Source organism: Primulina eburnea, chromosome 5 (genome assembly GCF_022965805.1).
Source record: "Primulina eburnea isolate SZY01 chromosome 5, ASM2296580v1, whole genome shotgun sequence".
Taxonomy (NCBI): Eukaryota; Viridiplantae; Streptophyta; class Magnoliopsida; order Lamiales; family Gesneriaceae; genus Primulina; species Primulina eburnea.
Window position 1 is genome coordinate 6,304,457 of NC_133105.1, and position 14,696 is coordinate 6,319,152.

At 31.8% G+C, this 14,696-nt stretch overlaps 1 protein-coding gene across 1 annotated transcript; it reads right to left on the minus strand.

Annotated features, from left to right (window-relative positions):
• Nucleotides 1-7,804: 7,804 nt before the first annotated feature.
• On the minus strand, nucleotides 7,805-10,167 carry LOC140831693 (subtilisin-like protease SBT3). Its single transcript, XM_073195443.1, has one exon. The coding sequence runs from the start codon at nucleotides 10,073-10,075 to the stop codon at nucleotides 7,805-7,807; it is 2,271 nt and encodes a 756-aa protein (XP_073051544.1). The 5' UTR covers nucleotides 10,076-10,167.
• Nucleotides 10,168-14,696: the final 4,529 nt, after the last annotated feature.

Genomic DNA, 14,696 nt, shown 5'->3' on the forward strand with positions numbered 1-14,696 from the left:
ATACTTAAAGGTAAGCTTTATTATTTGAATTGTCGTTTCAACCAAATAATCGAAGAATACAATCGGAAGGTGCAAGTTTCTCGGTTTATTTTATTTTATTTTTCATTGATTGGGCAATGAATATCTCATCATATCTCATGTTTTCATAAATTTTATCAGTAGTTTATTGTGTTACAACAATGGATCAATCGTTTTTTTTATTAACCGTTTGATGTATCCAACATTTGATTCAAGTTCTACAAATGATTAAAGATAAATTTATCTTTTTCATGTTTTAGATCATTCATCGTGTCATTCAGCGAACCAACAATGACATACCATTTGAAATAACAACAATGTCTGGATCAGACCGAGACTAAACATATGATATTGTTTTTCAATCTCTAACTCGAAAGTCAGAGATATTTTGCCAAGACAAATTCGATACACAGTACTACGGCCTGATTATTGCATGGAATACAGAAAAGCCCTCCAAACTGTATTACAATTACAGTCATTAAATATGGAAAAACAAGAACTCGATCTCAATTAATTTATCCACATATTCATCACTTTTACTTGTAAAAATTTTCGATTTAACTGGGATTATTTAGTTATCTTTATAACATATTATATAAGTTCAAACTTTACCATAGTATTTATCAATTCACAGAGTTAGCTTGTTAGTTTTAATTAATATTTGTGCTCAAACGGAAGTTAAGTGTGTGTATATATATATCATCAGGGACGGATCCAGGAATAGAAGTTGGGGGGGGCTTGAACTCAATATGATAAGTTATATATTATTAAAAAAAAATTTACATTATATCGTTCAACGAAGTTATGCTCTACGAGATTTAAAAACATAAAATTCATCAATAATAGAATTTACATCAATATGTTTAGGTAAATCTCGTTCAATATAGAGTGTCAAACAATCGGCAAGAAAGTCATCCTCCATTTTATTGCGAAGTGCCGTCTTCACATGCTTCATTGTTGAAAAAGCCTGCTCAGTAGTGGCAGTAAACACAGGTAATGTCAAAACAAGATTAATGTTCCATTTTGAAATAGTTCAAGTTATAATCCTAAACAAGAATAAAATAATTATTAAACAAATAAACAAATAATAGTCAATCAACAACTCAACAACAAACAATCAAGAAACCACAAATCACGCACAGAGAAGCTATAAAAAACAAAATAAAAAATGTATAGCCGATTCTTACCTGGATTGTTGCCTTACCGATGAGCAATTCGATTTCTTCGGGAGTCAGCAATTTTATTTTGTCGCTAAAGGGCTTGGGACTAGGGAGAGAAATTTTGTAGAATTGAGGTGGGGCGGATCAGAGAATATGGGATGAATTTGGTCTCATCCTTGTAAATAGACGGGACTTGATTGGACTAAGACATTGATGTACGATGGTTTTTGAAACAACCGTCGCTATTAGCTACGGTTTATCAAAAAACAGTCGCTAATAGCGACTGTTTGAATTAAACCGTCGCCGATCCACATCGGCGACGGTTTTACTAAAACCGTCGCAAATATTAAAAAAAGTGGGCTGGGCTACAGCCCAGTACAGCCCATGCATAAATCCGTCTCTGTATATCATATATGTAAGTATGTAATATAAAGTCTATTCTATTTCATGAAAGTAGCTATTTAAATAAGTAATGTTGTGTTTGAATTGACGTATTTTTTATCTAACGATTTTAAATTACTTAACTTGTTTAGAAGGTCTAAATTCAAGCGGATTACAAATCCACTCTCTATCAAGTTAACATTTCCAAATCAAATCTTTTCGTCCAAATACACATATCTGACATGACGTTTAACAAGAAAATCAATCAAGCTTATTGTAATTATTTCGTAAATTGAATAATATTATGGTGCATGAAGGAGATTATAAAAACACCACAGTGCTCGTGATGTAAAGGGAGCCAAATCCCAACATACAACTCACGTGCTCCATCTTAATAGCATTCACTCGGCGCTTTTAATGGTCCAATATACATAATGATCACGCCACATTACCTCGTGTGTTATTTCTTCAGCCAGTGCCACTAGCCATCGTGCTTTCTAGTCGAGTTGAGTCGAGTCTCGATTCAATTATTAACTAGCTAACTTTTAATCAAGTCCGGCTACCCGCGCCCTAATGGCTTGAACTAAATCGAGCTAGTCCGAAATTTTACGTAAACCTAACAATATTTATGTAAAAAGATACAAGTATATATGAAGGGTTTGGCCCAAAGTACATGAACTAAAGTCACGTCTCATCAAAATTATGGAGTTGCCCATTACATCGGATACATACATGTAACCTTTTAATTATTGATACTGACATTCACATGACTTTTATTATTGACCCACAAAGGAATATATTTGTGTAGTGAAGTAACTTTCTTTATCAGAGAGTGTGTGTGTGTGTGTGTCTATATATATATATATATATATATGGATTCCAGAACAAAATCCACAGATATGTACAACACCCATCTATTCATCTTATTCCATTAGGACGTACTGAAAAAAGGTGTACAAAGTGGAATTTTAGAAGGGCACATACCCCACTCGCAGAACAAGTTTTCAGAAGAAAAGGAAAGATATTAAATCAGTCTTTTTAGGAGAATATTTTATCAATAAAGAAAATAAAGGCTTTGGATTTTGAAGGATCCATCATCCATCAACTCGTTTTATTAAAGATATATGTAAAGATTAAACATATATGCCCCTGTTTCTCGAGTTGTTTTCATCCCGTTAGAACAAATTCATATTCAGCTTCATTTTTTGTGGATTGGAAATCCAACCTTAGCACAACCCTTAATTATCTCCGTTCGAGAGATTAGAACAACTCCTGCATTATATTATTGCCTTCTTTGCTGGCTGAGACATCTCGGTCAAGAAGTCCGACAGTAGCAGTCCTTGGATGGTACTCAATATCATATCCCCCTAGCTCCACTGTCTATTTTACCAATCTAGCGAGATATCCGGGTTGGTCATGATTCTTCTGAATGGATTGTTGATGAGAACAATAATAGGATGAGAAAAGAATTAGGGTCTTGACGTTCTTGTGGTTATTACCAGGGTCGGGGCTACCTTCTCGAGCTCATTATATGTGAACTCGGATCTTCTGAGGACATGATTGACATAGTAGACAAGATTTTGATCAGGTCCTTCTTCTCGGATAAGGACTAAACTCGGTTGCAAATAGATAAACCCATGACTTTTCTTTTGGCTTGGGCTTTACCAGGATAAGTAGCCCGGTCTTGTGACTTTTCAGATCCCGGAAGACTTGTGAATTTATAATTTTTTTTATATAATTCAAATTCTAATCTAAGAAGTTTGAATTATATCACCAGAATAAAAGAATTTTTATTAATTCATCAAGAAATTTTGTGGAAAATGTGATATATATTTGTTACAACTCAAGTAAAATATCAAAAGTAATCAAATCATAAGAAAGCGCAAAATAAATAATCAATGATAAAGAATGACAGTAAATCTAAAAAAAATAAAAAACAAAAATAAACAAATCCATAAAACAATGCATTTGAAAAAAAATTCAAAAAAAATCATGCAATAATTCGAACCAACTAGATAAATTTTTACATTAAAAAATAATCATGATTATAAATTATGTTTGTAATAAGTAATAATAAATTTGCAATTCAATTCGATCCTTAATCACAAGAAGAAAAAAAACTTTTGATAATAACCATCACATTATTATAAAATATCAATATTCTCGAACAATAAATTTTTAGCTCAAATAAAATAAAAAATACATAAATTTGTTATATTTCTACCCAAATCAAAAGAATTTAATAACTCACAAGAATGATATTATTTAAAAAAAAAATCATACCTGAAGATAGTTACTGTCCGAAATGTTTTGAGAACTGTATAGTAAGGAATTAAGTTTTTCAATTTGTGGGATTTTGATTGTTGGGCTGGGTTTCAGTTTTATTTTGCAATTGGTAGTAGGTGGGCTAAAAAAAACTACTGGACTATAGCCAATTTTTGTCCTTTTTTTAGTAGCTTCTTCTCTGTACATAATAATCTATAAATCATATTAGTCAAGTAAACTATATTAGTAAGTTATGTGTGATAAGATGGATAGAATCGAATTCCTGACTAACAGTCAAACGTTTATCTACTCTACAAACTCATATACTCTCTTGAGAGCTACTATAGCTCGCCTTTTCCTAACGAGGACATGCTCTAATAAAATATAATATTTTGAGTTTTAACAAATTAAAACTAAACTAAAAATTTCCATTATGGTTTAATTTTATTTTTTATATTTATTTTTTGTACTTTTGTCTTAAATTATTATTTTAAATGTCCATACATATTATGAACAAGAAGTAGTAATGTGAAGGTATGTAAAAAATTATTGGGAGATATATATAATTTTTAAAGTTAATGATTGTTATTGTATGTTTGATACGAACCTGAGGGGAAATATATGTAATTTTCGAAGTTAGTTGAAACTTTTAAAATATGATAAACTTTAGGGATGGTATATGTAATTAACTTTAAATAAAATCATAATAATAAATTATAAATTCATAAGATGTTCTGAAAAACTTACAAAAGTCTATAAAAATAAGTTTACAAAAGTATGTGAAATAAAATTTAGAACTTTGCGAGATTTTACAAAAGTTTATGAAACTACACAAAAGTCTTCATTTAACAAAGTCGTCAAATCTCTGCAATAAATACACCTCATGAAAATTTCTCAAAGTCGAAAAATAATAATATTAAGAATGAATTTGGTAAAATAAAAAATCAATATAGCAAAAGATGCAAATTTAAACAACTAAAATTATAATTTTCGATAAATAAATAAAAATCGATTACTAATGTAATTTTTTTCAGCTTTGTAAATTTTAAATAATTAAAATTCAGCTTCGTAAATTTTAAATAATTCATAGTATGTATATGTAAATTTTATGGTAATATTATGATGTATATAATGTTAATATGTTTAAATAATTATGTATATCGCATTACAATATTATAATGAGGTGTCAGAAACTTCTTTTATATGATACCGTGACATTATACAAATGTATATATAATTATTATATAACACAATAAAAATATATAAACAGTGAAATAATCACATCACGTTATTATAATGAAGTGTCAGACACCTTTTATATAATAACATGATATTATTCAAATATATATACAATAAATAAACAGTAATACAATAAAATTATATAAGCACTGTAATAATTTATTCACATCACGTTATTATAATGATGCGTCATAGACTCCTTTTATATAATAACATAATATTATATATTAAATATATACATAATAAAAATAAATAAACAGTAAAATAAATATTCTTACTTTTGAATATTGTAACTTTTTCTTGTGTTTTGGAGCTTGGAAAAATATGGAGAATCGAATCTTCGAGTATCATGCTGATTTAGGGTAAAAAATAAAAACCTAGGGTAAAAAAAGTAAAATCTCGAACTCACAGATTATATTAAACTACACACTTTTATAACATTTTCTCTACTCAATTGTGTTCTTCTTCATAAATTGAGAGATCTATCTATAGAATTTCTTTGAGAATAATTCAAAAATAAATAAATCATCACACTAATTTCAATATCTACAACTCTTTTTTTTTAATATTTAATAATTTCAACTCTTTATTTTCAACCCATCTTACTTTTCTATTGAGGAGTCTAAATTAAAAAAACCTTGGAATTGAACGTACGATGGATCCACACACTGAAAAGAAGATTTATCAGTGGAGTTAACATAAAGGCTATTGGATCACATGCACATAACCTGTTTTCGGGTTAGGCTACAATATTAGTGACCCCTTTGACTGGCTAGCCCGTTTGGATTGCGAGTTAGAACACTGGCGGGCCCCGTAGGGATGGCAATTTTCCCCACGGGTTTAGGGCCCCGCGGGAAAACCCGAAAGGAATGGGGATCCCCGATTTTTTCGGTTTTGGTTTCGGGTTCGGGGATTTTTTTAAATCTCCGATATAGTTCGGGACGGGTATGGGATTATTATCCTCATCCCCGAAATCCCCGAACCCGCCCCGAAAATAATATCAATAATAAAATAATAGTATTATTAGTATTAATAATATAATAATAATATTGTTTTTTAAAATATTAATAATATTATTATTAATATTGATATTGTTATGAATATTAATATTATCTCTAATAATAATAGATAATAAATAAATTTTGGTTTGAGAAAATCTTCGAATCCATCATCGTCTTGTCATATTAATATTTTTGAGACGGGGATGGGATGTTGATCCCCGAAGTTTCGGGTTCGGGGATTCCCCGAACCCGAAAAAGCGGGGATGGGGACGGGGATGGGGGTCGGGATGGGGATGGGAATGGCAAACCCGCCCCCGACCCAGCCCATTGCCATCCTTAGCGGCCCGTCAGTTATTTAAAAAAATTCTTAAAGATGGCAATAAATTATTATCATAGTTTATTTCAAGTACGCTACAATATAAACCATACAATTAAATCACATTCATTATAAGGCAACAAAGACCTTCGTTAATTAAATTTATGATGATTGGTATTTATTTATTATAGTGCTACGGTATATAATATAATAGAATTATAAAATTATTTTTATTTTTATTTATTATTAGTGCTACGATATATAATATAATATAAGTATATATAGAACTATAAATGATTATATATATATATAAACAATAAATACCGAACCAGACGATCAAAAGAACTTGATTTTAGGCAATATTGCTGAGCGACTAAACCTGGGTTTATAGTAAGCTCGAACGAGTTTCATGGAGGCCCCTGGCTAGTGACTAGCTACCCTTATCATTCATCCAAACATCACTCATTTGAGTTGAAAACAATCTACCAGCATTCATCATCACAATCAATACAATTATATAAAATTTATAAATATTAGTATAATTTTTATTTATTTAAAAATAATTCATTGTGATTGTATAGTAAGTAATGATAACTTTTCTTTAAAAAATAAAAGAGATAACACACTACAAAAAAAAAAAAAAAATTAGCGACGGTTTAAAAGAGTAAAACGACGGTTTTAACAACGGTTTCACGGTCCGTAATTGGAACTAGCGTCGTCTTCATGAAGCGATGGTTTCTTAACTCCCGTCGTTTTTAAACCATCGCTATTTTGCGACGGTGTATATGTTAATCGTCACTAAATAAAACGACGGAAATATATATGCCGTCGCTATATTAAGCGACGGTTGTAACAAAACCGTCGCTTCTGAAGCGACAGACATATAAATCCCGTTGCTATATTAAGCGACGGTTTTCACACAACCGTCGCTACAAATCGCGACGATTGTTTCAAAACCGTCGTGTGGAAAGCCAGTGTGGATTTTTGGACCCAGTGTGGAAAGCCGGAGCCAAATGCATACCCTTAAATGGACCCTTCTGTTTTTTTATTTTTTTACATTAAGATTTTAGTTCAACTTGTATTTAGTCGAGGTAGCTCGAGTAGAAAGACAAAGTCAAAAAAGTTAATTTTTTTTGTATTTTGTCCAAGTAGTACAAGTAAAAAAAAAAAACCATAAAAATTAGGGCTTTATAGCCAATAAAATCTTATTGTTATAAAGTTAATTGACATGTAATATTTTTATTTTGTTAAAAAATTAATTATAATAATATCAAATTTCTGGTTCTCGTCGCAGCTGCCCACATTGGACTAAGGGAAGCTCCGCATTACCAACATCATGAGCGATTCAAGAGATCATTAAAAACCAAACAAAACATGTTAATTTAATTATTTTCTATGGCAAACTTTATTGCTCAAAATAGCAATCACCAAACAGGAATCATAGGAGAGACAACAATTGGACTCCTCACAGAATGCTTGCCATTGTCTTCCACCCAAGTTAATGAACCAAATGTGATTTCTCCTCTGGTGTTTTTAGTATATTGTATAGTCAGGGAATAACTTTGCTTCTCATATTTACTGCTGAATTCCAATGTGTTGGGTTCGACACTAACTGTAGAACCTTTGGGTGGTGTCACTTGAACTTTATATGACGTGGCATCATATCCAACATTTGTGATGGTCCTCGTGAATTTCTGAACCAGCACACCGGTTGTTTTGTTGGTGTAAAAGGCGATAAACGAGGGGTAATTCAGATCGAGGGAGGGACTCGAGCAATTGTAGTTTGATCTAGTGATGGTGAAGATTTGACTCCGAGTGAAATTCATGGAGCAGAGAAGATTTATGTAGTCTTGTGGAGTAGCGTCATATATTAGGCCAGGATCAAGCGCCTGGTTTGGTTGGACTTGGCCTGCTCCCATAGCTAGAGGAGTCGCGATTTCGTAGTTAAAAAATGAATCTTTAATATAATCGTGTGTATTGTCAAAAGGGTTAGCGGTTGTCATCATGGCTGAACGAATGGCTGCAGGGCTCCATTCTGGGTGGGCACCTTTTAGAAGCGCAGCGATTCCAGAAGCATGAGGACAAGCCATGGATGTGCCAGAAATGGCTATGAAATTACTAGTCAAAGCAATGTGACCGATAAAAGCGGTCGGATCATTTGGGATCCAAGATGCTAAAATTAACGTTCCTGGAGCCATAATATCAGGTTTCAATATGCCTGGATAGCTTGGTGATGGACCCCTTGAAGTGTATGAAGCAACAACAGGAGCAGGCTTCTCTCCAAACAATGTTTGCTGGAACAATATGCTGGCAGTTGGCATTATCCCTTTCGTAGCATAATCTATAACTGCTAATCCTTCCTTTGAGCTTATCACTACTCCTGGAAATGTGAAGGCAGTGGCTTCAGATGTATCCGGGTCATCTGAGATAAAGATAGCAGCAGCAACTTTTGTCTGGGAAAGATAGAACGATTGATCAAGGAAACTTCCATTTTCGCATATGACAATTCCAATTCCAACTTTCGACAATGCTTGGATGGAATTGCAAGAAGAAATTGTCTTGTCGTAAATAAGAGGTAAATCAGTCACAAGAGCCGGTGCAGGGAACGTTGTCCATCCGGCAATGATCGATCCATTACCCAAAGTCAAAGTTCCCGAAAAGAAACGATCCGTTGAACCTGCTGAAACCGTCAATACCCATGGAATCCCGTTGTGTAAAGTCCCAATGAGTCGCTCGTTTCCAGCTGAAGATGAAAAAACCACACCCTTCTCCATGGCACCAAAAGATGATATTGCAATTGGATCTTGGTATAGAGGGAGATCATCGAAACCCATGGAAATGGAAATCACATCAACACCATCAGCAACGGCTTGATCTATACCAGCAAGAACATCAGAAGCGTAACGTCCTTCCCTCCAAATGACCTTGTACATAGCTACCCTAGCACGAGGTGCAACTCCCCTTGCTGTCCCCAAGGCATATCCAAAAAAAGAGGAATCGTCAACATAATTTCCTGCAACAGTGGATGAGGTGTGTGTGCCATGACCCTCGGTATCTCTTCCAGAATTCATACTCAGGGTAATGTTAGGATTCGCGGCTTTAACTCCCTTGTTAAAGTATCGGACTCCAATGAGTTTTTTGTTACACATGGTGGAATTGAAATCTTGTCCTTCCTCACATATTCCCTTCCACCTTGTTGGAATTTCTGTCATCCCATCATCTTTGAAGCTTAGACTCTCGGGCCATACACCGGTGTCAATAACACCGACAATCACATCCTTGCCATAATCAGATGCCGGCCATAACCCAGTGAGAGGATTCAAAGACAGGAATTCAAATGAATGAGTGGTGTCAAGTGTGACATTTCTATCACTATAAGCAGAGACAAATCCCGGCACTTTCTTCAAAGCTTCTAATTCATCATATGACAACATAGCACTGAATCCGTGTAATGCAGTGTCATATGTATAGACTAGGCTTCGTGGTACCCGATACTGGTCCAATGATTCAGTACTCACTGATTTTAAGGAATCAACCATAGAGGAGTACCAATGGTTGTGGCTCGGAAAAGTATTTGGCATGAAAGATTTGTCTGTATGGACAATGTAACTCGACCGCTCTGCTAAAACCAAATCGGAATGAAAAAAAACCAGCATAAACAAGAACAGAGGGGAAAACTCTTTAAGAAACTCCATTTTCTCGAAATATATGGTTCGAGATGTTCAAGGACGTAATCCCCCTATTTATACAAACGCTTGGGTTCTTTCCATTCTACTGGTGACATTAAACATTTCACTCTAATCCGGCCTAGCTTAGTAGTACACAAACGGAACCATTCGTTTGTGTTGTCCTGGTTTGGCCTGGCATAGTATAATACTTTGTGATGAGGAAAACAAAGTCAATTCAAGGATAAAATAGCAGGCCTGTCAATAAAATTTAAGGGAGTTGATGTTTTTTGGATGACTAGTATAATGCAAGTGCGTTGCACATAATATCAATTATATTATAAAAATTATAAAAAATTGATTTTTTAAAAATAATTTGAATCATTTTGTTATTTATCTGAGCTTAATTTCTTATCATATTAGACGATTTGTAAGAACTTATATAACTTATTTTCAAAATTGTTTCCAAAATTAAAATTCAAGCAGTTGATTTTATGTTATACAATAAATGTAATGAACATAATATATAGAACAAAATGAACTGAAACAAATTTTTTTAAAATATTATATATTCAAAAACTACGTATAAAGCATAAGAAATTAAAAATCAACCAAATTATGGATTTTATCAATGTATAAATCATAATCTTCTATAGGAAGGATTCCACTAAAAGACTTGTCTGATATATAAATATTTTAAAAAAATTGCTACTAAAATATTTAAATTTCTTATTATAGTTAACTCTCTAAATTTTTCTATCAGATTCATATTTTATGATGTTATTAGTATATTAACATTCACAATTATTGATATAAATTATACTGAATAATTTATTAATTATTTACTTTCAATTCTTAGTTAAAAAATCATAAAATATATTATTATTAAATTTTATATTATTATATTATTATATACTTATCATATTATTATACTATTTCATATCTAATTATTCTTTTCTTATATCTTCTTATGATACTATGATTTATTACTTAACTAGAAACTACACTAAAATATAATTACAAAATTGCATTAAAATCATAAAATAACATATAGAAAGAAAATTAAAAGGATACAGTATTTAAAGTTAGTATAAAGATGAAATATTTGAGAAAATTAATATAGGAGTTATATTTTATTCTTGAAATGATATAAATTATTACAATCAATGTATATTGTAGTGATAATTCATTAGCATTTGTTATACTATTAATTATATATTATGTGAAATAATTAGGTTACTAATTAATTATATATTAGGCTACTAATTATATATTGAATCAAGGATTTGTATTGATGAGGAGGTCATTTTTATATTTGACGATTGGAAAATATGGCCAATGATCTGCACTTTTGTAGGTATATAGATAAAAAAAAATATTTTTATTATCAAACATATATTCATTTTTAATTCATAGATTTCTCATAAATTGTGTAGAAAATTTTCATGCAATTAATCTAACGACACACAATTTAAAGGGATAGTAGAAAATTTACAATGAAAAACTTTGTTATCCTTTTTACACTTTTATAAGTAAAATGGTTAAATATATATTCTTCTAATATTTTAATGATTTTTTTAAAATTAAAAAATGTAATTTTTAAATATTTTTTCTAATAATTATGTATCAAGAAAATGTTATTTCTCTAATGACCTACTTTTTTTTTAAAAAAAAAGTATATATATTTGTTTTAAAAAATTTTGGACTTATTTAAAATTAATCATAGTTCAATTTAAAACATTAAAAGATTCTAAAGTTTAAAATCATAGCTTGGGTGACCCAATTTCCTGGCTTCGGTGAGAGGAATATCCGATCCGGCCTAATTCATGAAAAAATATTAATTTTTATGTCAAAAAAATTATTTTTATGATATGAACGGATCATGTTGAATCGTTTCACAGATATAAACTCACGAGATCGTCACACAAAAAACTAATTCCTAAAGTTTTGATCTTGTATGTTCATTACCTGCTTTGTAATAATTATTTTACACTGTATCCCTAAAAAATCGAATGGGATGCAACAATTAATGTCTTTGAATAATTCTACAAGTTTATCTATCAGAAAATCTTATAAAACAACTCATAATTTTTTAATCTCAACATAATATCTAAATATGTCATAAAAAAAATTAATTTTGTTTTATAATAAATTATGTTCATACTTCATATGATCAAGCATCTTCACATGATAAATTTTAAAGTTTTTTATATATAAAAAAAAAACATAAACATATAATTCAGCAACTACGATTGAATTGATCATACATGTATTGAGTAGATTATTAATTATTGATAATATTTATTAGTATATTTCTACAAAATCAACAAGATCTTAGATATGTTTTGCATTTAAAGTTGCAAAATTTCAATATCGCAGTTGAATTTTCTAAATAGTTTTTGTCTTTTATTTCATAGATGAAACTCTCAAATAAAAACCATTCCGGAAAAAAAAAAAAAAAAACTCGTATAGCTCGACGTTGATTCAAGAAACCAGGTTTCATATAAAAGTGGTGCGTGAGTGGTAGCAAAGCAAAAAACCCTGCTGGCATGCTCTGTTACAGCTTCAACCAGTTGGCGGCTATGGCTCCTGATGCTTCCGATGCTCTGGCTGGTACTTTTTGCTTCCTTTTTTTAGTGACTTTTTGTCTAGGAGATGGGAAAATACGACCTACCCTTTTCAAATAAGTTTCACCTATGCGTTTGTTTGTTTGTTTGATCGCAGTGAGGGAAAAGGTTCAAACTTTTTTGACTTCTGCCAAGACTTGGAATTTATATCTCCTCAAGAGTAAGCATGGTTCGCCGAAACGGGAACGAAACGGCCGGAACGTCAGCAACCTTGACGAGGTTCCGAGGTGTAGGTTGATGGCTTGTATCGGCATTTCATATACCGAAAAACGGAGATATAACGGTGGAAAACGGGGATATAATGGTGGAACGGAACCGGAATGCAATTCGCGACGGTTTTGTTTTGAATAGTCGCTACTAGCGACGGTTTTATGTATGTAGCGACGGTTTTTATTCAAGCGTCGCCGATTTAACATCGGCAACGAGTTTAATAAAACCGTCGCTATAGTTAGCGACGGTTTGAATAAAACCGTCGTCAAATTAAAATCGGCGACGGTTGAATAAAAACGGTCGCTAAATTTAGCGACGATTTTTCATAAAACCGTCGCAAATTCGAATCAACGACGGATTTAATAATGCACGTATCTTTGCTTTCTAGTACAAATAATGCAATTGTAGGTCCTAAATTGATTCAAATTTGTGCGAACATATATATATCCAATCGAAAATATTTTAAAGTTTTAATTAATTAAAAACAAATAATTTTTAATAGTATATTTAATTTTTGATATGGTGGGAAATATTTTAAATATAATGACGATATAAATTGTGTTCAATAAATTGTTAATAAAATTTTAAAATTATTTAAATTTCTTATTTACACCAAATAATCTATTTAAATGATATTTATTCTAATTTTTATACTTCTAAATATTTTCCAAAATTTTTAATTTTTATATATTTATAATATTTTTTTAAATACCCGTTCCGCGACCGTTCCGCGAAATTTCATTGTAATTGGACGGTAGCATCCGTTCCAATCTCCACGACTGCGACATCGAACCATGTCTGGAACTTTGTCGCTTTTGTGGTGGGCAATGCTACATGAATTTTTAAAATAATTCCTTCTGACTAAATTAGACTATTTTTTTTACGTGCTCTTCTGTTATACTTAAATCCATATATTCGGTCATTGCACCAGACCCTAATGAAGAGCAACCAGGCCTTGGAATTTTCAAGATTTTTTCTATTGAGTTTCTTGAAAAACAGAGAAATCAAATATTGAAAATTAACATGCATGCATTAACCTCCATTTAGCCACAGCACTAGCGGTTTGCTGGAAGGCTCCTCAGATTCAGCATGTTAATTATCTCAAATCGGTCGGATAAATAACATGAGAGTTGTATATATGGGCTTGGACAATCCTCCCATGAGCTAGCTTTTGGATTGAGTTAGGTCCAAGTTCCAATCTTAAAACAGCAAAATAATAAAAAGGTGCACGACCCGCTGTATGATCGACCGTGACATATCCTGAATATTGAGAAAAATTAAGCTTTTGGCTGACCAGACAAAAGTAATATTTCATTGTTTCTTTTAATCCCTCCTGAGATGCAACATAAACTGGTGAATACACGGTTGAGGAGGCGTAGTTAGTAACGTGATTGCGCGATTTTTTTAATCTTTGAGCCTTCAGAGACGTTCCAAGAGGATCATACCCCCTTCCACCGTAACGCTTAACAGAATCAACGTAGTTCAAAACAAACAAAAACAAAATGAAACCACCTTTCATATTTTCAGCTTTACAGAATGATTTATATGTTATTTCATGACTTCTTAATATGTGTGTGTGTGTGTGTGTTTCATGTGACTTCAAACAACAGATAGCGTTGATAATATCGTGCAATCCTCGTTCTTGTTTGATTTACACTGGTTGATGATCACTATGTTCTATTTTAATTTAACTATTGTGAGATAGAAATGTCTTCAGAAACCATAGGATTCTTGGGAATGTCATTGTCATTACATATAATGCAATTTATATAATGATTTAGCTCTTTATTGTTGTCAATAAAATGTTCCATTTG

Bases quoted from the DNA above. Each gene is read 5' to 3' on its own strand.
- LOC140831693 (XM_073195443.1), bottom strand. From the start codon at position 10,075: ATGGAGTTTCTTAAAGAGTTTTCCCCTCTGTTCTTGTTTATGCTGGTT.